This window comes from Podarcis vaucheri, assembly GCF_965113315.1.
Source record: "Podarcis vaucheri genome assembly, chromosome: 13".
Classification (NCBI taxonomy): Eukaryota; Metazoa; Chordata; class Lepidosauria; order Squamata; family Lacertidae; genus Podarcis; species Podarcis vaucheri.
The window spans coordinates 44249216-44275209 of record NC_138751.1 but is presented as its reverse complement, the minus strand read 5'-3'; the positions used below and the strand labels follow the sequence as shown (position 1 = coordinate 44275209).

At 48.2% G+C, this 25994-nt stretch overlaps 1 protein-coding gene across 4 annotated transcripts in view; it reads left to right on the top strand.

Annotated features, from left to right (window-relative positions):
- Positions 1–19738, top strand: part of SCN4A (sodium voltage-gated channel alpha subunit 4) — a 110592-nt gene extending 90854 nt beyond the window's left edge. For all 4 annotated transcript variants that reach the window (XM_082194661.1, XM_082194662.1, XM_082194660.1 and 1 more), the window contains 9 exons: positions 830–984; positions 2667–2840; positions 3737–3859; positions 5280–5567; positions 8013–8066; positions 8210–8347; positions 11136–11240; positions 14113–14383; positions 18176–19738. In XM_082194661.1, coding sequence (XP_082050787.1) covers positions 830–984; positions 2667–2840; positions 3737–3859; positions 5280–5567; positions 8013–8066; positions 8210–8347; positions 11136–11240; positions 14113–14383; positions 18176–19542 — 2675 coding nt within the window. In that variant the 3' untranslated portion in view covers positions 19543–19738. The remainder of the gene's footprint in view (positions 1–829; positions 985–2666; positions 2841–3736; positions 3860–5279; positions 5568–8012; positions 8067–8209; positions 8348–11135; positions 11241–14112; positions 14384–18175) is intronic.
- Positions 19739–25994: the final 6256 nt, after the last annotated feature.

Genomic DNA, 25994 nt, shown 5'->3' with positions numbered 1-25994 from the left:
TAGCCAGACAGCAACACGGGTCTTCTGGGAAGGACTTGAATATAGCCATGCTCTGCTCTGGTACATGTGAAGAAGAGAGCACATAATGCTTTGCCTTGAGAGAGCCAGTGTGGTGGAGTGGTTAAGAGTGGTTAAGAGCAGTGGACTCATAATGTGGTGAACCAGGTTCGCTCCCCTGCTCCTCCACATGCAGTTGCTGGGTGACCTTCTCTGAAGTCTCTCAGCCCCACTCACCTCACAGAGTGTTTGTTGTGGGGGAGGAAGGGAAAGGAGAATGTTAGCCGCTTTGAGACTCCCTAGGGTAGTGATAAAGCGGCATATCAAATCCAAACTCCTCCTCTTCCTCCTCCTCTTCTTCTTCTTCTGTTTAGGGAAGGTTTTAATGTTTAATGCATTACTGTATTTTAATATTTTGTTGGAAGCCGCCAAGAGTGGCTGGGGAAACCCAGCCAGATGGGCGGGGTATAAATAATAAATTATTATTATTATTATTATTATTATTATTATTATTATTATTATTATTATTATTATTATAACAGAAAACAAAATGTCCTCGCGCATGTGCAGGTTTTTTTTTTAAAAAGTCTGCAAACCAGACATCATTAATTAGTTGGGGTGGCTTTTGTTTGCATTTCCTTTTCATTGAGACGACTGAATGTTATATAAATAGCACACGTTAAGCAGCAGACAGAGAGATAGCGTTTGGCAGAAACCAAACTGCAGCAAAATGGAAACAGCGCCGTCTGTGAAAGGTACAGGTCAGAATGGAAACTGCAGCTTTCTTCTGTTCCCAGCTGTGGGCTTACTATTGGCATGTCTCTGCCTGCAGCCTGTGTCCGGAGATGCCCTTGCCTCTACGTTGACGTCAAGACAGAGAAGGGGGAGAAGTGGTGGAATCTCCGGAAGACGTGTTTCAAGATTGTGGAGCACAACTGGTTTGAGACGTTCATCATCCTCATGATCCTCCTTAGCAGTGGAGCCCTGGTAAGTAAGGGCTAGCTACTCCTTGGGGAGGAAGGGCAATGGTTTGAAATTGCTCCGAAAAGAGAGGGCAAAGTATTAGACATGGTTGTTCAGGAATCCCGTCCCACATATCTTCCTGGACGAATGAAGAAAAGAGACCTCACTTTAGTTCCAACAGAGTTGTCAAGGCCTGTGACACGGAAGAAGGAACAAGCTTGCTTTCTCCTGCTCTGGAGGGTAGGACTTGAACCAGGCTTCAAGTTACAAGAAAGGAGTTTCCGACAGTCAGGTGTGCGTGCAGGAGCCAGGCCCTGTGACCAATAGGACTTGGCAGGACTGGGGCCTTCCTGAGTTTGTTCTGGAGAGGCAAGGCCGATTGGTAACTCACAGCACCTAGTGGCAAGAGCTGGGAAGGGATATAAGGTCAGCATTTCCCTTCGGCTCATTGCCACAGCAACACGCTTCCTGCCTTGGGCTTATTGCTTCCTGATTCTTGAACCTCGGCTTCTTGACTCCCTTCTTCTTGATCCTCGGACCCCTGACTTCGTGACTCCTTGCTCCCTGACCCTTGGCTTCTTGACTCCTGGCTCTCTGACCCTCGGACTCTCGGCTTCCTGACTCCTGGACCCCCATTCCTGCTCCCACCCCACCATCTTACCCCTGGTCCTGACGTCCCGTGCCGGGATTTCGATCACCCGTGAACCGGACTGTGACACCGACAAAACATGCGGAAAAGCTTTCTGACAGTAAGAGCTGTTCCGTAGTGGAACGGCCTCCCTCCGGAGGTTGTGGACTCTCCTTCCTTGGAGGTTGGACGGCCATCTGTCATGGATGCTTTAGCTGAGATTCCTGGACTAGATGACTCTCTGGGTGCCTTCCAACTCTATGATTCTAGGGTTCTTCTCAAATAAGTTGCTAGTGGGTGTGATCTCTGACCTCATTGCTTCCAGGTGGGTGTCTCCTTGTGCTACCCAAGCATTGCTTTTCCACTATAAAACAGCAAATGGAATTGCACTTGACTTTTCACACCTGGGAGAGGGTTGTACTTTGTTTTGTTTTGTTATAAACATCCCACTGTGTTCTGTCCACACTGGGAGGCATGGCATAATCAGAGAGAGAGTGAGAGCGAGAGAGAGCAATGAATCACACTGGTTTCATGGTTGGTATTCTGTCCTGAAGTACACCCAACATGGATAGCTGGCCCTGATGATTACTTGAGGTTCCCGACCCCTATGGTTGTAATTCGTGGGCAATCATTTAATTCTATCCTGATTCTTATTTTTAGCTGTATCTTAATGTACCGTATTTTTTGCTCTATAAGACTCACTTTTTCCCTCCTAAAAAGTAAGGGGAAATGTGTGTGCGTCTTATGGAGCAAATGCAGGCTGCGCAGCTATCCCAGAAGCCAGAACAGCAAGAGGGATTGCTGCTTTCACTGCGCAGCGATCCCTCTTGCTTTTCTGGCTTCTGAGATTCAGAATATTTTTTCTTGTTTTCCTCCTCCAAAAACTCTGTGCGTCTTGTGGTCTGGCGCATCTTATAGAGCGAAAAATACGGTATTTGATGTTTAATGTTAGCTGCCCTGAGCCCGGTCTTGGCCGGGGAGGGTGGTGTATAAATAAAAAATTATTTATTTACTTATCCACGTGGGTGGGTTGCAGAGAAGGTTTCCCCAGATGACTCTGAGCCTCTTCCTCTTTCAGGCTTTCGAAGACATCTACATAGAGCGTCGTCGGACCATCCGCATCATCTTGGAATATGCTGACAAGGTCTTCTCGTATGTTTTCGTTATCGAGATGCTTCTCAAGTGGGTAGCCTATGGGTTCAAGGTCTACTTCACCAATGCCTGGTGCTGGCTGGACTTCCTCATTGTTGACGTAAGTTGTGGCTTGAGGGGGAGGGAGTTGTTTGAGACAGGAGTCCATTTTTAGTATCGTTGCTGGCTACCCCAATCTCTGTCAAGAGGCGAAAATTCCAGGGGTCTTAACCGGGGTTTGTGTGGGGAAAATGAGCCACAGTGGAGGCTGCAGTGCAGGCATAGGCAAACTCGGCCCTCCAGATGTCTCGAGACTACAGTTCCCATCATCCCTGATCACTGGTCCTGTTAGCTGGGGATGATAGGAGTTGTAGTCCCCAAACAGCTGGAGGGCCGAGTTTGCCTATGCCGGCTGTAGTGTCTTTATGAAATATGGCTTATTTACACATATTGACTCCCGAGTCTGGATGGAGAAAGGGTTCTGAGCATCACATCTCACAAGGGACTTGCTGCCCACAGAAGCAAAGCACTGAATTCGAAAGAAGCCAAGACAGCATCCCTGTGTCTCCTCTACACAGCTTGTCCGTCCCTCAGCCTGTGTGGCCTCAGGCCCCACCCTTCCTCTTCCCCAAAACCCTTGCTAAAAACGCAACCCGAGCATTGGGTAAAAAGGACACTTTTTCCTGTGGTGACATCACACCGCCTGTAGTCCTGGCAGCCTCCCCCTCCCAACCCTGCTGTTGTCTTTTGCTGACAAACACACAGCTGCAAACCCATCACAGTATTAACCGTAGAAGCTGGCTGACAAAATTTGATTCTGACAGCAGATGTTATATGTATCTGTCTCAAAGACTGGTCCCAAAACATGGGTCGCTAAATGGGTAACCATGTTCCTTCTTGTGGATATTTTAAGGATGTTTGATAACAAACTTGCATCCTGACCAGGGATCCTTTCGGTGGTCTATCTCTTATCGTGCTTGCCAGCTTTGTCCGTAAGCGTTCTGGTTTCTCCACCAGGTCTCCCTCATCAGTCTGACAGCAAACTGGATGGGATATTCGGAACTGGGGGCAATCAAATCCCTGAGGACGCTCCGTGCTCTGAGACCCCTTCGGGCTTTGTCCAGATTTGAAGGCATGAGGGTAAGTTTTGCGTGGCGTCCCGAGGTTTCGCTCCCCACTCCCCACCCCCCAGCGGTGAGGATTTCACAGAGCGAGGACTTCGTGTCTCTTGGAAGGAGGTTCTGGGGCTCAGGCTTGCCTCAGAAATATGTCCTTTGAGCAGCGGTTTCTGGTGCCTAATTTATTTAAAGATGTTTGCATCTCCAAGGGGGACGCGACTGGCGCTGTGGGTTAAACCACAGAGCCTAGGATTTGCCGATCAGAAGGTTGGTGGTTCGAATCCCCGCGACGGGGTGAGCTCCCGTTGCTCGGTCCCTGCTCCTGCCAACCTAGCAGGTCGAAAGCACACCAAAGTGCAAGTAGATAAATAGGTACCGCTCTGGCGGGAGGGTAAATGGCGTTTCCGTGCACTGCTCTGGTTCGCCAGAAGCGGCTTAGTCATGCTGGCCACATGATCTGGAAGCTGTATGCCAGCTCCCTGGGCCAATAAAGCAAGATGCGCTCCACAACTCCAGAGTCAGCCACGACTGGACCTAATGGTCAGGGGTCCTTTACCTTTACGTTTACATCTCCAAGGAGCTCATAATAGTGGCCACTGAGTTGTCTCTCCCATTCTATCCTTGCAACAACGCCCAGGTGATAAGCCATCATGAGAGATAGTGACTGTCCAAGGTTACCCAGGGACTATGGATGAACGGGGATGAGAAACCAGGTCTTCCCAGTCAGAAAGTGTGAGGCAAAAGCCAAGTTGGGCAAGCCTAGAGTCTTGTATGTTTCCAGTACACTGGATGGCATCACATTTCACGGGTGAAGAGTGTGCTATTGTATCCACATGTGCAGAATATTCTCCACTCTATTATGGCACTGAAAATAGGTTCTGGAGCTCATCCCTTGCAATCCCTGCTTCGGACAACCCTATAAACTTTTGGTAGCTCTGAGGATCATTCCCACTTACCATATTGGCCCGAATATAAGCGGCACCTGCAAATAAGGCGCACCTTTAAAATTGGGGGGGGGGGGAGAGAAAAAAAAGACAATACCTGAATATAAGCCACTCCCTTAAAATTCTGCAGGCACTCACACCCATAAATGGCAAATGTGGAAGAAAACCCTACAGCGATATCGTAAAAGCCAATTTTTGTAAGGTGGCAAATTTAAGCCGCGCTTTAACTTTTCACAGTCGGAATTGGGGGTGGGGAGTGTGGCTTATATTTGGGCCAATATGGATTGAATGTTGTTGAATTTCCGATAAGCTGATATACTACCTTCTTGCCTTTTCTAGCCTACAAGCAATATAATTTGAAAAACTCTGAATGTGGAATTTAATTTAAAGTTTGTTTGTTTTTTTAAAAGAAGATGGCTGTGTTTTGCATTTGTGAAAAGCAAAAAAACCCGGTTTCGGCCTCACTTTGGTTAAACTGCCTCTTTCTCTGGGAGCCAGGTGGTCGTGAATGCCCTTCTGGGAGCCATCCCTTCCATCATGAACGTCCTCTTGGTCTGCCTGATATTCTGGCTCATCTTCAGCATTATGGGGGTCAACCTCTTCGCAGGGAAGTATTATCGCTGCATCAATACCACCACGGGCGACTACTTCGAGCTCTCCGTGGTGAACAACAAGAGCGACTGCATGACTCTCCTCGACGTTTACAACGCCACGGACGTCCGCTGGGTCAACGTCAAGGTCAATTTTGACAACGTGGGCATGGGTTACCTCTCCCTTTTGCAGGTGGTGAGTGTACCTCCTTCGCCCCTCCTTCTCTGCCTGCTAGGGGCCTCCTTTGAATACGCTTCTTCGGAGGACTTTTCTCCCATCATGCCTTGCAAGGAAAAACCCCACTGCCAAGTCTTTGTCAATGTGGCAACCTTCCTTCGTGCTGCATCCAAACTTCTCCCTGGTGGTTTGCTGCAGTTACAAGAGAAAACTGCTCCCTTTCCCTTATGGGGTATTCCGGAGCCCGTACAGAGTCCTTAAGTGGGTTCCCTATTGGTAGGAGAAAATAACAGAGGCCAGCCAGAGTACAGTATATTGAAAAGCAAAGCAGCTAGTAAGCCTGATTTTTATTCAAGGCGCTGTTGCGACAGGGTTCCCACTCACCACACGTAGGAGGGAGGAGAACCCTGAAAGATGGTGCACAAGCCCTTATATAGACTTTTGAAATTGCCCACCCTGTAGCCCAAGACCACCCCAAAAAACATACATACATCACAGAAGGAGGCGTTCTGCAGCAGAAATCCTGTCTGCCAGGAACCCTGATAATAGTCACTGATTGCATTACCTGGGCAGCCTGGCCATTCTTTTGTGATGGTTAATATTTTAGTTCCTGAATCCAGGTCACAGGCTCACCCTATTCATACACAAAGACTCCCTTAAGACAGGATTTGCAAGCCTAAAGACAATGAGAAGGCTTTCCCCATTTGTCTCCCTTACTGCAGAGGAATATTTGAGGATGTTGGGAGAGTCAAAATAACTTCAGGATTGCTCTCCTGTACTATCTCAGACACATGGGTCATATATTTAGATATGTGTGCGTTTATGAATATTTATTCTATCTTTGAGACCTTAAAATTCTAACACTGTGATGCCTACTCACTGGCGAGGCACATTCGCCCTAGTTTCTAGTTACTCAATGGCAACTGCACAACAGAGATTCGGGGCGCACAGCCCAGTCCCAATTTGGTGTACCCCCCTCTCAAGCACTCTTTCCCCACCACCAGTTGAAGGGTGAACTTCAGAAGCAGGAAGTCTTCCCCATTTGATATTGAACTCTACATAATCGTAGATTCAGAAGGCTCATCTAGTTCAACCTTTGCAATGTAGGAGGAATCTTTTGCCCAACCTGGGGCTCAAACCCAGGACCCCGAGATCAAGAGCCCCATGCTCTACCGACGGAGCTAACAACCAATGTTCTGAACTGCATGGTGAGCTTCCACAGGTATAGGAGCACTTGTGGCAGGGAAAGGAACTGAGAAAGGGAGGTGCTGGTGAGATTCCACCTACCAGCCATCTTATTTAGCCCCAAAGCATCCATATGAACTGCTACAAAAGTTGGGTGCCTCCCCCTCTTCCTGCTGAGTGGTGGCAAGAGCCTAAGGGGTTCCGGGCACTCACCCAGCGTTTGTGGTCCTTTGGAGAATTGAGACTCAGTGGAGACTGTCGTAGCTTTAAGAAATATGGTTTATTCACCTATTTATACCTTCAGCCTGCATGGAGGGAGTCCAGATCTTACAGCATGGTCATTTCAAGAGGGGCTTATCCCCTACGGCAGTGCAGCCATGGAATCCAAGGTCTCTCTCCCAGCCAGCCTTCAGCCAGCCTGCCCAAGATGGATCCCAGTCTTTTCTTACTTTCATCTTCCCACCGCAACTTGCTAAAGACCCAGTTACCCTGGCAACCTTCCAAATCCCCCCCCCCCGTCTCTGTTCACACCTCAGGGAAAGGAGGGAGGGCAGTTCACTTGCACTGCCAGTGGCCCTCAATGGGTCTTATATTGTTTCTTAACAGCCCTAGCTTGGCCAGGGCATAAGCTGGTCCAGGAATTCCTCTGCAGCTTGTATTTCTCCCTTCACATCCCAAATAATCAAAATCCTTCTATTTATTACTTTCTGGGTTTGGGGTCCCCCCTCCAAGAGTATAAATTGACATGTGCACATTTCTCTTGTGCAGGGCCGTCTTGACCATAGGTGTTAGGGGTGCTGGGCACCCGGGTGCCCGGCTCTCAGGGGCGCCAGGCCGAGAGTCTGGGGCCCGAGAGTTGGAATCTGGGGAAGAGCCTGCCCATCGGAGCTCCACAGCGGGCTCGTCTGCTGCGGGCGGCTCTCTGCCACAAGTTCGGGGGCAAGCGAGCCAGTGGGGTGCTGAGGCGGGTGGCCGGTTTGCCCTCCTGTGCACCTGGGATTGGCGTAGGGCCGTGGAGAGGCCTGCCCAGAGCACTTCTCTGTGCCCTGCTCTGCCCTGCCTGCACGCCTTGACGGCCAGCCCAAAAAAGGTCGACAACTCTGGACAGCCAGGGGGGAGGGTGCTGGGTAGATTTTTCCACCCTGGCGCCACATATGCTTAAGACAGCCTTGATCTTGTGGATCTCTGCTCTGCCCCCCAAGTGCTTTAAGAACCTAGCAGCAAGACCCCACCTCTGCCGGGCACCACAATGAGTTTATCCTTCTGCGTTCTTCGTAGGCCACATTCAAGGGCTGGATGGACATCATGTACGCTGCTGTCGACTCCCGTGAGGTAATTCTGGGCTGAGGAGGAGGTGTTTGCTCGGTCCCACAGGCCTGTTGTAGGGGCAACCGGGTCTGGCCTGCACAATGGGGGAAGCGGGGGCCCCGACCGCAAAAGAGGGTCTCTTCTCAACCTCTTCTCTGGCCTCCCAGGTTGAGGAGCAGCCCGAATACGAAGTCAACCTCTACATGTACATCTATTTTGTCATCTTCATCATTTTTGGAGCTTTCTTCACTCTCAACCTTTTCATCGGCGTCATCATCGACAACTTCAACCAGCAGAAGAAAAAGATAAGTGTCTCTTGGCTTTGGGTTTCAGCTGCGGGCGTCACTGTTAGTGGGCACCTCCCGCAGCAATAAAATTGGGGCACAATTCAGACATTTATCTTTGAGTAGAATGACTCTCGCATGCTATTTGGAAGCGATGCTTGCACTGTCATTGAAAGTCTACTCAGTATTGATCCAGAGTAGAGTCCAATGAATAGTAAGCAGAGTAAAAACGTAAACACGTTGCAGGATTCCCCCCAAAATAGACCAGAGGCAATTAATATTTCATCCAGCAGAGCTTTACTGCTGCTGAAGGCAAATGAGCAAAATGGTCACAAATCCAATACATTCAGGATTGGCACTGTCCATAGGAAATCCAGTTGCACCAGACCTGACTTAAACAATAACTTATAATAAGTCTAAACCTTAACACTACATACAGAATACCACACCAGATGGAAAAGAGATAGAAAGAGAAAGTGAAACCTAGGCTCATTCTGGCCTATTTTTGTAGTCAGCATGACCTTGACAGAAAGATAACAGAACCAGTTTAAGCCAGCTGTACGCAGCTTCTCTGAGGGAATAACCCAAACATTATGAAGCTTCTTTCACACAGAGAAGCTTCCAGAAGCTTCCAGAACCCTCTTGAATTAAATAGAATAGGGAAGATCTCTACACATCAGATCAATACTTTCTGCACTAAGAAATGCAAAGTGACCTGCACGGCTCCAGCTACAGGAGTCAGTATCTGGCGCAGAGTTCAGGGACATCAGCTGGGACCAGTTCACACAGCTGGTTTTTGAGGTGGAAGCCCACCTTGATATTGAGCTCGGGTACCAAATCTGAGCTCCACAGTCAGGCCTGGATCCTATTCTCTCAGCGCCGGGACAATCTGCATAATAGCAGAGATTCACGGAGTATGTGCAGATCAGAGGGCTTAACTTGAACCAAACCTCATGCCTCACCAGTTTCTGTGCCAGAAGTAAAACTTCCCAAAGTGGCAAAGAGCATAGAAAGTGGGGGAAGAGGAGACTCATGAGGAAAATAGGCTTTGTAGACAACATAGCCAGCTGGGGTCCCCCCGCAAATGTACATGGAATCAGGGTTGGGGGGTGATTTAGTAGGCTACCTGTTCCATCCTCCTTACTCAATGAAAAGGAATCTAGAATCTAGAATTATAGCCCTCTTAGAGCTATAATTCCCAGCACCCTTCATAAACTACAATTCCCATGATTATTTTTGTCACACACACACACTGCCCATTGAAAACACATGATTTCCCCCAAAGAATCATGGGAACTGTAGTTTAAGGTTGCTGGGAATTGTGACTCTGCAAGGAGTAAACTATAGTCCCTGTGATTCTTTTTATTGGGGGGGGGGCGGTGGAGTCATGTACTCTAGATATATGTTTAAATGTTCTTTAAATGTATGCTGTGGGTGTGACCTCTGTAGGGAGCAATGTGCTTCCATCAGTTGCTTCAAGACCTTCAGTAATGTGAGAGCCCACTACCCTTAAGCAACAGGCTTTCAAAAATGGTGGAATCATAGAATTGCAGAGGAACCTTGTGGGTCATCTAGTCCAACCCCCCACTGTGCTTTCATTGAATCAAGCCATTTCTAAACAGAGACAGCTACATATTCCCTGGACCTCTGGTTAGCCGCAGGCACTTGTGTGTTGCATTAGGGAGGGAAACCGCCTGCCCTCTGAAAGAACAACTTTTCACTTTCCTGGGCCCTTCTTTTAATAGACTGAAGTGGTTTGGCAGGGAGAAGGGAGAAGATGGCCAAGGCCATTTTTGGGACTGGGCCAGTCAAAGACAGCTATGGAGCAGGGCTTAGAGCAGCCGGTTAGATACGTCTTTCCTTAGTTTAATTAAATAGCCCAAGGCTTAAGACCACAATAGAGTAGCCTGGCAACAACAGGGACGTTTCTAGAAATCCAAAGCTCTCACAAGACATTGAAGAGTGAGTTAGCATCCTTTGGCAGGATGGAAGTGAGGGGAAGCGTTTGAGGCTTCTGCTGTCGAGCGACAGACTGATCGACAGAGGAAAATAAACTAGCGCGCATGAACAAGGCATAGCTGTCAACTTACAGATTTGAAAATAAGGGACCAGCAGCCTTGAAAATAAGGGATCAGCAGCCAATATAAGGGATTTTAGTCAACCATCAGCCAAACAAAGCCTCAAGCTGTGGTTCCCACAGCGCAGCAACCCGGCAAAGGGGATGCAGCAAGGAAAACCACATCACCTCTCCGCTGGGAAGCGCTGAGCAAAGGCGAGTCCCCAGGCAACATGGCCGATTTGATTGGCACAAGGCATGCAAGCTCCACCCCCCAGTCGTTCTTAGACTCCTTATTGGGTGAGCAACGCAGCCAAGCAACACAGTTGGAGCCTCCCTCCTCCCTGGCCGGCAGGGAGGGAGGGAGAGGAGCTGCTTCCTTTGAAACCCGGGAAATTTAAGGGATGTCATCAATAAGGGACAGCAGCGGGGCAGGGCGCTGGCATAAGGGACTGTCTCGCCAAATAAGGGACGCTTGACAGCTATGGAACAAGGAGACTTGTTACGAGTGGAAGGCGGGGAGGGGAGTTTGGAAAAGATGGAGGCGGTCAAGCGAAATTGACCAGACTCTATAAATCCAGCCCAGTTACCATCGCTCAGCCTCAGAAATTAAAAGGCAGGTTCTGTGGTTCACTCTGAGCCCTGGAAACTGGGTGTGAAGTGGGGCTGTGAAGTGGAAACCTTTCGTGGGTCTTGGGCACTGCAACAGACGACTTCCTCTCATGTCTAATAAGTTGTGATTCCCCTTTTTACTTTGGAGGAAAGGATATCTTCATGACAGAGGAACAAAAGAAATACTACAACGCCATGAAGAAGCTAGGCTCAAAAAAGCCGCAAAAACCCATCCCAAGGCCCCAGGTATTTATTTGCTTAAATAATGAGAAGCCACCTTTCTGGTCCAAGGTAGCCGACAGTAACTGCACCCTAAACCACAACATAATACAGTGCACCCTAACGAAGGCTTGACTCTGGCATGTTGTATGATGTTGGGTTTTATGGTTATACAGTTTTTCAAAGCACAAAACCCAGCAACGTATTAGAACATAAATCGGTATGAAACAATTTCCAAGCCAACAGCAGTAAAGCAATAAAGCTAGCAGAATGTGCAGAAGACCCATATCAGTTAAAAGTCAGTGGAAATGGTGCATGAGAAATTATACCAAGGCAACTAATGCAAACATAATTTGCAGCAAGTACAGCCACATATTATTATTATTATTATTATTATTATTATTATTATTATTATTATTATTATTATACCCCACCCTTCCTCGTTCAAAAACCGGGCTCAGGGTGGCTAACAACAAATTTAAAACACTTTGAAACACTTAATTATAAAAGCAGCATAAAATACAGTATAAAAACATGAATAACAATAAAATAAAAAATCAATTAGATAATCCCTAGGGCTAGCTGGCTGAATTGGTCCTACTTGGGCCAGCGAGGAGGCCAGGGGAGAATTAGCTGTGGGGTCTCAGAGCAGGTGATTGTCATAAAAGGGGAGGGGGGAAGGAAGATAAAGGAAATAAAAGATCAGGCTGAATTCAAATTAAAGGCCAGGCGGAATAGCTCTGTCTTACAGGCCCAACGGAAGGAGGTTAAATCCTGAAGGGCCCTAGTCTCATGGGACAGAGCATTCCACCAGGTCGGAGCCATCACTGAAAAGGCCCTGGCCCTGGCGGAGGATAGTCTTAACTTCCTTAAGGCCCTGTTACGTGGCTTTTTGTCCATTGCATCGAGAGATCTTGAATTCTAGCACCCACAGAGCCAGAATTGCATGATTCCCAACATTCATTTGATCACAAAAGGTCAGTTTTCTTTACATGATGTGTGAACAAGAGATCTTACTTTCATGCGCTGAGCCAAGATTCCTGCAGGAAAGGGAATGCAGGGCTCTGGGCTTCGTGACAACAGAGGATGCGCGCACCTGTCTGCAGGTAGTGTGCACCCCTGATGTTGTTGCGGATCTTTGTAAATCTATTTGGAACAAGGGAGGGAGTGGGGAAGGGGAGACCTGGGCTTGCTTCCCAGGCAATCTCCACCTGTTCTCCACCCCTGCTACCATACCACAGCCTCCCCATTTTCCCTTCTCTCTCCTTTGCTTCCCAATTTCTGCTGAGATCAAAGTCCCTCGACTCCCCACTGCTTCCTTCCTTTATTTTATTTTAAAGCTTTTTATTTTTAACTGAAACACCACTACTTTTTTGAGCCAGCGCCTAGGGCTTGCCGATCGAAAGGTCGGCGGTTCGAATCCCCGCGGCGGGGTGCGCTCCCGTTGTTTGGTCCCAGCGCCTGCCAACCTAGCAGTTTGAAAGCACCCTCGGGTGCAAGTAGATAAATAGGGACCGCTTACTAGCGGGAAGGTAAACGGCGTTTCCGTGTGCGGCTCTGGCTCACCAGAGCAGCGATGTCACGCTGGCCACGTGACCCGGAAGTGTCTCCGGACAGCGCTGGCCCCCGGCCTCTTGAGTGAGATGGGTGCACAACCCCAGAGTCTGTCAAGACTGGCCCGTACGGGCAGGGGTACCTTTACCTTTACCTTTATGATTTCCTTTTTCTTAGCCCTGTGTATTTTCTGCCCAGGACGTTATCTAAGCTGCAAAAAAAGAAAGAAATAATAGATTTATTTAAAAATTATATCTAAACAAATAAACAAATAAAACTACACATAGTGTTTCTACTTACAATTCATAAGAGTCTTATGCCCAGGATCACCATTCTGCTTTTGGACCAGTCAGGGAATTTGTATCCTGCTGGTTCTTAATGACCACAGGCGTCTGTTAAAAGTGGTTCTGAGAACGGCCAAGGAAAGCCAAAGGAGGCAAGTGTCTGTCTGAAAGGATCAGAGGACAAACTTCCAGTTTGCCACAGAGCTTTTAACCTTTCCTCATGGTTAGGGCAGTATAAACAAACCTTATGTGCATTTACATAACAGAAGGCTCAGAAATTAAAAAGCAAAAACAACTGCCTCCTTCCTTCCTTCCTTCCTTCCTTCCTTCCTTCCTTCCTTCCTTCCTTCCTTTTCTATCCTGCAGTTCTTCCAAAGAGCTCAAAGCTAGTGAGTAATTCATGAGTTGTTCTCTATGTTACTTTTATAATAATATTAATAATATTTATTTATACCCTGCCCTCCCCAGCCAAGACCGGGCTCAGGGCGGCTAATACCCGATATAAAAACAAATTGATTGAAATACAACTTAAAAACAAGATTAAAATACAACATTAAAACAGTAAAATACAGCCTCATAGCAGGGTCTCCCAAACTTGGGTCCTCCGCTGTTGTTGGGTTACAACTCCAACCTGCTAACTAGAGATGATGGGAGTTGTAGTCCAAAAACAGCAGGAGTTCCGAGTTTGGGAAACCCTGGTTTATAGCAACCTTGCTGGCTTGATTGGACTGAGAGTTGGTTCCTTGCCTCAAACCATCTCAGTGAGGTTCCTATTCAGCCAGGGGTGTTCCCAGACCAAGTCCAACACACTGTCCTGTTATTCCACACAAAAGCTTTTTGGAGCACACATACACATACATTCTTAGTTCATGTTCCATGGGGTTGGATGCTGAGCGATTATTTTCCCATTTCTTTGCCCGCTTGAACATTCTTGTGTGGGGTTTTCTCCTCCATTTCTCTTCTCTTCTCTTCCCTCGTCTGTCTCTGCCCGTATGTCTTTGTCCCTTTCCTGTGTCTCTCTCTCTCACACCCGTGCCTGCCTGCCTTCCACCTTACTAAAGAACAAATACCAAGCGATGATCTTTGACTTTGTGACCCAACAAGCCTTTGATATAGTCATCATGATCCTCATTTGTCTTAACATGGTGACGATGATGGTGGAAACAGACGACCAAAGCGACACCAAGATAAACATCCTCTTCCAAATCAACCTGATCTTCATTGTCATCTTCACGGCCGAGTGCTTCCTCAAGATGATTGCCCTGCGGTACTACTTCTTCACGGTTGGCTGGAACATCTTTGATTTTGTCGTGGTCATTATCTCCATCATAGGTGAGGAAAATGTGAAGGTGGCAAATGGGCAGGCATTTGGGCCTGCTCTCTTTCTTAATAACTCTTAAATCTGACAAAAAAATTGTCCAGCAGCACCTTAGAGACCAACTAAGTTGGTTCTTGATGCTACTGGACAAATATATACAGTGGTACCTCGGGTTACATGGGACGTGGGTGGCACTGTGGGTTAAACCACAGAGCCTAGGACTTGCTGATCAGAAGGTTGGCAGTTCGAATCCCTGCGATGGGGTGAGCTCCTGTTGCTCGGTCCCTGCTCCTGCCAACCTAGCAGTTCGAAAGCACGTCAAAGTGCAAGTAGATAAATAGGTAAACGGCGTTTCCGTGCGCTGCTCTGGTTCGCCAGAAGCGGCTTAGTCATGCCAGCCACATGACCTGGAAGCTGTACGCCGGCTCCTTCGGCCAATAAAGCGAGATGAGTGCCACAACCCCAGAGTCGGCCACGACTGGACCGAATGGTCAGGGGTTCCTTTACCTTTACCTTGGGTTACAGACGCTTCAGGTTACAGATGCTTCAGGTTACAGACTCTGCTAACCCAGAAATATTACCTCAGGTTAAGAACTTTGCTTCAGGATGAGAACAGAAATTGTGCTCTGGTGGTGCAGCGGCAGCAGGAGGCCCCATTAGCTAAAGTGGTGCTTCAGGTTGTGAACAGTTTCAGGTTAAGTACAGACCTCCAGAACAAATTAAGTACTTAACCTGAGGTACCACTGTATCTATATCTATCGACTGTATCAGACCAACACGGCTACCTACCTGAATCTTAAATCTGACAGTAGGCATAATGGGGAATAGTAGGGCAGAGGCGTTCAGCAGAGTAGTGGAGATAACATAAGAGCAGCTTTACCACGTTCAGCCTAGAAGCACATTTTTCTCTCTTTAGAGAAATCTTATTCTGTAGCTCAGCAGTGGGCAGAAGCGCCAACTTCTCCAGCCCATCTTCAGAGGCCCGGTGTGACGTCACCCGACATTCCAACGTCCTGATACCTTGATGTTGCACACGCAACATTGTGCGACGTCCTCTGAACGTTGAGGGGGCCTGGCGAACAAAAACCAGGGGACCAAAACTGCCTCAGCCCCTAGGAGTTGGCACCTATAGTGGTGGGGAACCTTCAGCCCATGAAGCCTGCCAGGCTTCTTCTTTTGCCTGGCAAGGCCATTTCAGTTAATTGAGACCCACCTGCCTTACACCTGACATCAGGGATATGTGTGGGGCAGGTGAAGACACAGCTGGGCCAAAAAAGGGTTTGTAGACAACCATCATCCAACGAGCAAACGCCGCAAAGTCCTGTGCGTACTTTGCAAATGGCAACAATCAGCTGATTGGCAGGGCTGCAGACATGATGGTGACCCCTGCTTCTGCGGGGATTGACTAGGAAACTGGAACACACTGCCGAATCAGGCAGGATTAATCCCCTTTCCCCACTCACCCTCTGCTGATGATCCAATCTCCCAACAGCTGCTGTCAGCTTCCCCGCCCCCCATGTGAGGTGGCAGAGGAACCAACCTACACAGCCCTCCCCAGCCGAAGCTGGGCTCAGAGCGACTAACAACAGTAAAATAATAAAGCATTCTAAAATCAATTAATTATAAAATCAGTTTAAATCAAATTTATGGCAGCCATTGGGCTAGAGTTCTGTGAGGATTACCAAAGAAGGGGGTCAGGCTGTGCCCTGACCAAAAGCCTGGTGGAACAGCTCTGTCTTGCAGGCCCTGCGGAAAGATGTCAAGTCCCGCAGGGCCCTAGTCTCTTGTGACAGAGCGTTCCACCAGATCGGGGCCACAGCCAAAAAAGCCCTGGCTCTGGTTGAGGCCAGCCTAACCTCCCTGTGGCCCGGGACCTCCAGGATGTTTTTGTTTGAAGACCGTAAGGTGGGACATACCAGGAGAGGTGGTCCCATAGGTACAAGGGTCCTAGGCTGTATAGGGCTTTAAAGGTTAAAACCAGCACCTTAAACCTGATCCTGTACTCCACTGGGAGCCAGTGCAGCTTGTATAGCACAGGGTGAATTGTGATCCCGCAGCGAGGACCCCGTAAGGAGTCTCGCCACAGCATTCTGCACCCGCTTTCATCATTCATTATTCTCAAGAGATGATCTGCAAGGGAAATCAAAATTTGTATCTTCATACCATTCCATACCAGCGGGTTGCGCTGTGGGAAAACCTCAGTGCCTAGGGCTTGCCGATTGCATGATCGGCGGTTCAAATCCCCACAGTGGGGCGAGCTCCCGTCGTTCGGTCCCAGCTCCTGCCCACCTAACAGTTCGAAAGCACCCCTAAGTGCAAGTAGATAAATAGGTACCGCTTTATAGCGGGAAGGTAAACGGCGTTTCCGTGTGCTGCGCTGGTGCCGGCTTGCCAGAGCAGCTTCGTCACGCTGGCCACATGACCTGGAAGTGTCTTCGGACAGCGCTGGCCCCCGGCCTCTTAAGTGAAATGAGCACGCAACCCTAGAGTCGGACACGACTGGCCCGTACGGGCCGGGGTACCTTTACCTTTACCTTTACCATTCATTGTAGCAGAATCATGTTCTCTTGCCATTCAGTTGATTATGTGTATTGCCGATAAGCCTCTTGTAACCTCTTTTCTGCAGCATAGTGCTAGACAAGTGTTGATACGACACTGGCCTTTTCCCTGGTGTTGTCCCTAGTGTTGTCCCAAGGGAATATCCACCCCCGCCATCTCTCCCACTTTCTCATGAGTCATTGCTCGGGTGCTGAGAAGCGCCCTCTGCCTTTGAGTTCTTTGCTCCCCTACTTTCAAGGCTCTCTGGAAGAGGAGGGGTCTGGAAGACTTTCTAAAGATGCTGAGTCCGCCAGCTGTCTCTCCCCTGGTCTTCCTCCTCTCCCATCATTTCCCAGCTTTCCCCCTCATCTGCCTCTGAGCTGTGACCTCCCTCAAACCCCTGTTGTAATTCCGAACTGTCTTCCTCTTCTCTGGAAGGGTCAGGCTGGGGAGGCGCTCTCCACCATTCCTCCTCTGCCCAGTTCCTGGCATCACCTGGTGGACAGGTGGGTGTGGTTTCAGGGAGATGGGCTCATAACCCATCCAGGTGGTCCAAGGTTGTAGCAGGAGCTTGAGGTTCTCCTCCCCTGCTTTACGCCATCGTCATTTTATAAGCTCATAGGTCCCTGTCAGGTAGATTGTGGTGTTTTAAAATGCCGTCTCTTTTTAATTCTTTTGTGCTTCTTTGCACCTTTGACATCTCAGTTCAGCTTGCTGTTAGAACAAAAGCCTGGAACCTTTTCTACAGTGTGAATAATTATTATTTATACCCAGTGCTTTTTTTTCTGGGGGGACGCAGGGGTACACATACCCCTAAACATTTTGTGAATCTTTGTACTTTTGTCCATTTACTGTATTTATTTCCCCCGATTTGAACTATAAAATGGTGGTTTTCTTGAGTCAAAGTGAGAGTACCCCTAAACATTTTTTTGAGGGGAAAACGGGACTGTTTATACCCCGCCCATCTGGCTGGGTTTCCCCAGCCACTCTGGGTGGCTCCCAACAGAATATTGCGATAAAACACGATAAAGCATCAAACGTTAAAAACTTCCCTAAACAGGGCTGCCTTCAGATGTCTTCTAAAAGTCAGATAGTTGTTTATCTCCTTGACATCTGATGGTAGGGCCTTCCACAGGGCGGGTGCCACTACCAAGAAGGTCCTCTGCCTCTGCAAATCCATTTGCTATTAGCAATTTTTAAAAACTGTATCTCTTTGATGATGGACAAGAGGTTCTGAAAAAAACGACGTCTTCCTAACTGTCTTTCAGGACTTGTCCTCTCGGACATCATTGAGAAATACTTCGTATCGCCCACCCTCTTCAGGGTCATCCGCCTGGCCAGAATTGGGCGTGTCCTGCGGCTGATTCGGGGAGCCAAAGGCATCCGGACGCTCCTCTTTGCTTTGATGATGTCGCTGCCTGCTCTCTTCAACATTGGCCTCCTCCTCTTCCTGGTCATGTTTATCTATTCCATTTTTGGGATGTCCAACTTCGCTTACGTGAAGAAGGAATCTGGCGTGGACGACATCTTCAACTTCGAGACTTTTGGCAACAGCATCATCTGCCTTTTCCAGATCACCACGTCGGCCGGTTGGGACGGCTTGCTGAACCCCATCTTGAACAGCGGTCCTCCGGACTGTGACCCTGAACTGCAGAACCCTGGCAGCCATGTGAAGGGCGATTGCGGCAACCCCGCCATTGGCATCTTCTTCTTCTGCAGCTACATCATCATCTCCTTCTTGATAGTGGTCAACATGTACATCGCCATCATCCTGGAGAACTTCAACGTTGCCACGGAGGAGAGCAGCGAACCTCTGTGTGAAGACGACTTTGAGATGTTCTATGAGACTTGGGAGAAGTTTGACCCCGACGCCACGCAGTTCATTGATTACGCCATACTCTCGGACTTTGCGGACACCTTGCAACCTCCGCTGCGGATCGCTAAGCCCAACAAGATCAAGCTGATCACTTTGGACTTGCCTATGGTTCCTGGGGATAAGATTCATTGCTTGGACATCCTCTTTGCACTTACCAAAGAAGTGCTGGGAGACTCGGGGGAAATGGATGCTCTAAAGCAGTCGATGGAGGAGAAGTTTATGGCTGCCAACCCCTCAAAGGTCTCCTACGAACCCATCACCACCACACTGAAAAGGAAGCAGGAGGAGGTGTGTGCCACCAAAATCCAGCGGGCGTTTCGGAGGTATTTATTAAGGCGATCGATGAAACAGGCCTCTTACATGTACAGGCACAGCCAGGATGAGGAGACCCTGCTGGAAGGCGCCCCCGAGAAAGAAGGATTGATTGCGAAGAAAATGAATGAAATATATGGGTCTTCGGGCTCAGAGGTAGACATCCAAGTGTCTCCAGAAACCTCCCCACCTGTTGAACTTAAATCAGTCGCCAGCGCAGAGGCTACGGATGACCCTAGCAAAACCAAGAGAGAGGTGGATCGTGGGGGAAAAGAGGAAGGCGATCCCGGCAAAACGAAGGAAGAGGAGGATCCTGGCAAAAAGGAGGAAGGCGACCCCAGGAAAATGAAAAAGAGGGAAGATTCCGGCGGAACAAAGGAAGACGACCCCAGCAAAAGCAAAGAGAAGGGGGGCACCAAACGTGGTGTGAAAGAGTCGTTTGTATAATGCAAAGCACTTTTGGCCAACTGTCAATTGGCATCCAGATCCAAAAGACTTCTCTCACAGGGGCCCTTCCAAAATCATGTGCTGTAGTGAGCTAACCACCTTCTCTTACCAGGTTCCTTGTACTCAGCTCAACATCGTAACTTTGGAAACAGAGCCCCTCCTGGTTTCAAGTTGGGGTTTTGTTGTTGTTGTTGTCCAGATTCGCCCCAATGAGCGAAGATACCTTATTTTTTCCTTATGAGGTTAATGTGAATCTCTATTGCAGGTGAAAAGAACAGGTGTTTTAGTTTAATGGTAGGCGGCGTCCGTGTCACGTGTTCCAGGGCCAGTTCTGCTTTCAGTACTTCCCTACTACTTCCCTACTAGCGTTTTTCAGAAGTCTTGGAAGAAGAGACAGAAGAGAAGGAAATGGCCAAAGATGCAAGTCTTCATAATTTGAGTCCTGCCATGTTCAAGCTTAGGCATGGAACCAGAAGACCAGTTTTAAGGAACTCAACCAGAGTTGTGTAAGTGCTTCACTTAAAAAGAAAAATGTATGAAAAGCTGGGTTTTGTGGCCTGAATCAATTACGCAGATTTTCCTGTGGCTGCATATTCTGCATAATTTATTCTGCTTGTCAGGGGTGAACGAAAGCCTTGCCTCTGTATCACTGGCATGCAACAGACATGCACACACAAAAAACTTTCAAGGTTTATGTTTGCAGCCTCAAGGCCTAGATACCTGCTTGCTTTTTCAACGAAAGCAGAGGTTTTAAAGATGCCGAATTCAGTACCCAATGTCAAATTCTGTGCGCATGCGATCACGGAAAGCAGAATGCACAGAGCCCTAGATTTAACAACTGCTATCTGCTGGACAAACTTTGTGAAAGCTTCTGTCTTCAGCCATTTTCGCCTCCTTTTCCAAAAGCAGTGAAGAACTGCCGTCTGTACTGGTTCTCAGATATTAACGTCTGGATAGGGCTCTGTGGCTGACTTCTTATAAAAAGGAAGTATTTCTTAATGTTATCTCCTGGTAACAGACTGATAGGCAATTGGCTTAGGAGTGTTTCCAGCATGCAAAGGTGAGGTGAATGGAGCTGAATAATAACTGAAATGAGGGGACAGTTTGGTGAACAAAATCCACAATGTCTTAAAAAAAACGTGCTTCAGCTTTTTCCTTTCAAGTATTTGGAAGGACTCACGAGATATTTTTTGTGTGTTAGAAATGGTTTAAAGTGCAATTAAGAGTCTTAACCATTTGAACACTCTATATCGTTTATTTTTTAAAAGTAAAAATAAATAAATAGCAAAAGCAATGTGCTGATCTGTTCTCAGGGTTTAATGTCAGCTTTAAAATTGTTCTCATTCTCTACCAATCACCTAGGAAGGTGTGCTGCGCTTTTACATAGTACTATATCTTCTGTCCAGAAACGTAGGCCGTTTTGCTTCGCCCCTCCCTCCACTCCATCAGTGGTGCATTTGAGTAATTTTAGATTCATTCTTCTGCATGGAGCCCTGGACTTCTGCTCCAAAGTCCTGTCCTGACGGCACTACTTCCCCACATTGCTCCCCACCCCAGTCCACACAGCAGGCAGGGTATGGCCTAGAAGCTTGGAGTCTGTGTGGTTTGTTCCCATGCGCAGGGCTGAGGGAAGGGAATCTCAGAGACTGAACTGCAGGGACCTGCTATCTGGATAACCCAATAGTTTCCTGAACCAGCCCCCCCAGAAATACAAAGGCAATATATTCCTGGTAAACGTCTGTTTATATCGACTGCACCCATGCAAGATGTTCCCAGTGGCTTGTGTCCCCAGCCCAACAAGTTTAAATAATGGGAGGCAAATGAATATTTAAGAACTGAAACAGTACAGTGGTACCTCGGGTTACGAACCTAATTCGTTCCGGAGGTCCGTTCTTAACCTGAAACTGTTCTTAACCTGAAGCACCACTTTAGCTAATGGGGCCTCCTGCTGCTGCCGCGCCGCTGGAGTACGATTTCTGTTCTTATCCTGAAGCAAAGTTCTTAACCCGAGGTAATATTTCTGGGTTAGCGGAGTCTGTAACCTGAAGCATATGTAACCTGAGGTGTATGGAACCCGGGGTACCACTGTACTGGTATTCACTACCCTCTCTCAGCCCTGCATCTCCCCATTGAATCTGACAATAAGAAATTGATTTATTTGTTCTGTCTGCCACACTCTACCTCTGAGGCAACCATTATTGCTGTCTGTTAGAAACAGTATATTGGGTAGTGTGGATCATTGACCTTCTCCGGCAGTTGATCGAACTTTGAAAAGCCTGCCACCCACCCCAAAAGTGGGGGGGGGGCTGCCTTTTTGTTGATGTAAGAATCCAGTGTGGTTATAAAGCTTTTATTTTTTCCACTTGCAGAGATAGATAGACAGATAGATGATAGGAAGGACATGGATGGTGCTGTGGTATAAACCACTGAGCCTCTTGGGCTTGCCGATCAGAAGGTCAGCGGTTCGAATTCCCGCGACGGGGTGAGCTCCCGTTGCTCTGTCCCAGCTTCTGCCAACCTAGCAGTTCGAAAGCACACCAGTGCAAGTAGATAAATAAGTATCGCTTCGCAGGAAGGTAAACGGTGTTTCCATGCACTCTGGTTTCTGTTACGATGTTCCGTTGTGCCAGAAGCGGTTTAGTCCTGCTGGCCACATGACCTAGAAAGCTGTCTGCAGACAAACCCCAGCTCCCTTGGCCTGAAAGTGAGATGAGCTCTGCAACCCCATAGTCGCCTTTGACTGGACTTAACTGTTCAGGGGTCCTTTACCTTTTTTTTTTTTAGATAGATAGAGAATCTGTACAATTTCCTAACCACTAAAAAGTGTGCAAATAAAATATCCCCCAGAGAAGGCTCGCTGAGCAATTTCGGATAGAACTAGCAAATGGCAGGATGTTCTGACAATGGAAACATTGAGGTTAATAGAAAATTAGCTATCATCCCTTGACCCATGAGGAGTGAGTGGGTAGGTGGATATCATCCTGTGGACTTCAAGCAATTCGCTAGATAGTGGGTATGTATAGACATAGGCGCCAACTCCATGGGGCTTGAGGGGGCCCGAGCCCCCTCAAAAATTCGTTTGGGGGGGCTCTGCCCCCCCAATAATCTCCGGCGCCCCTCCAGCAGAGCGCCATCGCCGCCCCTCCCCCAGCCCAAAATGCACAGGGTCGGGCTGCCTGCATGCCTCCTGCCCTCCCTCCCGAGCAAAAGCTCCACCCAATTTCCTTTGGAGCTGATTAATAGCCGCAGCACGCTCTCCCCTATTTGCTCACGAGGAGGCGGCGCCACTTTATTTGCATATTCATGAGCTTATTTATTATTCATGAGCTTTCCCGGGGGGGGGGCCCAATATTTTTTATAAGTCCGCGTCCCTGTGTATAGACATGCATAACTAGAGCAGTCTGTTTTGGTCCACACATACAGTACAACCTTCACTGAAGAGTAGAGTCTAGGAGAAACCAGTTCTGCTTCCTTCCACCAGATGGCAACAGCATCACAAAACCACCACCTCACCTTTCTCCAGAGCAGTTTTTAAAATAGCGGATTTTTTTAAATAAATAAAAAATCATACTTTGGTCTTAAAGTACAGATGGCACCGAGGAATTGTTTAATTGGATCAGCTTGCATAGGGCCTGAAATATGTAAGTCTCCTTCCTTGGAGGTTTTTAAGCAGAGATTCGAGGGCCGTCTGTCTCGGATAAAAATAATAATTTATTATTTATACCCCACGCATCTGGCTGGGCTTCCCCAGACACTCTGGGCGGCTTCCAACAAAATATTAAAAGATAGTAATGCATCAAACATTAAAAGCTTCCCTAAACAGGGCTGCCTTCAGATGTCTTCTAAAAGTCTGGTAGTTGTTTTTCTCTTTGACATCTGGTGGGAGGGCGTTCCACAGGACGTGTGCCACCACTGAGAAGGCCCTCTGCCTGCTTTAGCTGAGCTTCCCTCCATGATTCTGTGATTTTTAGGGGTGGTGGTAAGAGGGAAGGAGTATCGGCGCTGGATTTGGAGGCAATTTCATGTGTCTTCTGAGGAGCGGAGCAGAAGGGTATCCAAGCACACCCCACCGACAGCAGAGCCCAAAAGCACCAACTCCTGTTTGTATGCCCGTATGTACACACCACGGGGACACGGGTGGCGCTGTGGGTTAAACCACAGAGCCTAGGACTTGCCGATCAGAAGGTTGGCGGTTCAAATCCCCGCGACGGGGTGAGCTCCCGTTGCTCAGTCCCTGCTCCTGCCAACCTTGCAGTCCAAAAGCACATCAAAGTGCAGTAGATAAATAGGTACCACTCCGGCGGGAAGGTAAGTTTCCGTGCGCTGCTCTGGTTCGCCAGAAGCGGCTTAGTCATGCTGGCCACATGACCCGGAAGCTGTACGCCGGCTCCCTTGGCCAATAAAGCAAGATGAGCGCCGCGACCCCAGAGTCGGCCACGACTGGACCTAATGGTCAGGGGTCCCTTTACCTTCACCTATGTACACACCACAGGTCTAGCGCAGAAACTAAGATCGCACATGGCACCCTAATAGGGTCAGCCATCCTCCATGTGTTTATTGTCCCTTTAATGCATGTGTCGTGGCCTTCCTGTTACCATCCCACACAGCTGGTTTGTGTACACCCAGTTTAGGTCTCCCTTCAGAAAACGTTTTGCACACAGAAGGCTTTCGCTTTATCAGGATACCATTCCTCAATATTCTTACTCGACATGTCCCTGGACTGAACCCCAGAACTGCCACTAGGTTCTGGGTTTAAGCTCTGATGAACTGCACCTCAAGTCTTAATAATGATAATAATAATAACTTTATTTATACACCGCCCATCTGGCTCGGTTTCCCCAGCCAACTTTGGCTGTCTTACAGTATATATAAAACATAGTAATCCATCAAATCCGCTAATATCTGGAATGCGTTTTAAAATTTTAGATTAGAAGCCTAGCCACCTGAAGCTTTGCAAGCCAATTTCAGGTAGGAAAATGCACTTTGGAATTTATTTTTTGCACCCCAAATTAACTCCGCGTCTGTTTCAGCAGCGTCTAATCTGACGCCCAAAATCACTGGTTCGGTTTTGTACATGCCTTTTGGAGAATGAGAGAAAAATGTTGCTAATGGGTACCTGGATTATTGCTTGAGCAAGGTGAATTTTTCTCCCAATTAAAAGTAATCTTCCTGTCCCTTCCCCTTCGCCAAGCAGAGACTACAATTCTTTCAGGATTGGATGCCTGCATTTTAGTCAGCGGAGTATTGTTGGGGATGTTTCTCCTTCCAAGTGGCAAAACTGGAGTTTCCCAATTGCCTACTGGAAAATCTAATTTTTTCAGCTACTCCGCGGAGCAGGGGGCCACCCAGGAATTGTGTTACTTGAGACGAGAGTTTTCAACTGTGTTTACATGTTAACAGCTGTGGAAAAGAGGACTCTGCTCCATTTCAGATAGACTCTGTTGATTGTACATTATGTGACACTCTGTGATAAAGAAAGAAAAAGCTTTAACGCCATAACATTGTGCAATGTTTTCTTTGTACATTTCTTAAAATAAACTGTAAATGAGCTATTGTTACATTCAGAACTATATGCTGGTTTTCTTACCAACGCTTCCACCCGCACCTTCCTGCCTTTCTTGGTGTTTAAAAAGAGAAAGAGAGAGGTGATGTACCGTATTTTTCGCCCTATAGGACACACTTTTCCCCCTCCAAAAATGAAGGGGAAATGTGTGTGCGTCCTATGGGGCGAATGCAGGCTTTCGCTGAAGCCTGGAGCGAGAGGGGTCGGTGCGCACCGACCCCTCTCGCTCTCCAGGCTTCGCGGACATCTCCGCAGGTAGCGGGAGCGCTCCCGCTGCTTGCGGAGAGTTGCCTGCATGCCGAAGCCTGCGCGTGCTGAGATCAGCGCGTCCAGGCTTCGCGGACCTCTCCGCAAGCAGTGGGAGCCAGCGCTGGGCTCCCACGGCTTGCAGAGAGCTGCCTGTTTGGCGGCTGGGGTCGGGGGAAGCTCGGGCTGCCCCAGCCCTGCGCCTGGGGGGGGGGGAATAATTTTTTCCCCTTTATTTCCCCCCCAAAAAAACTAGGTGCGCCTTATGGGACGGTGCGTCCTATAGGGCGAAAAATACGGTCGCTTAAGCCTGCCCGCAAAACATGCCACCGAAGTCCTTTCCTTCTCAGTAGGCGAAGAGCCGCTTGCCATTATTTAAATTTGAGAAAGGGAATATCTGTTCATGCTGTTAGAAAAGCTGGGTGCGATGACCCACACTCTGCAAGAATCCCAGGGGGGTTCCAGGCACTTGCCCACGGTCTGTGTTCCTTTGGAAAATCGAGACACGTCAGAGACTGTTGTAGGTTTAATATGGTTTATTCACCTGTAAACCTAAATTTCAGTGTGCATGGAGGGAGTCCAGATCTTACAGCGTGGTCATTTCCAGAGGGACTTGTACAGCCTTGGAGTCCAAAGGACCACT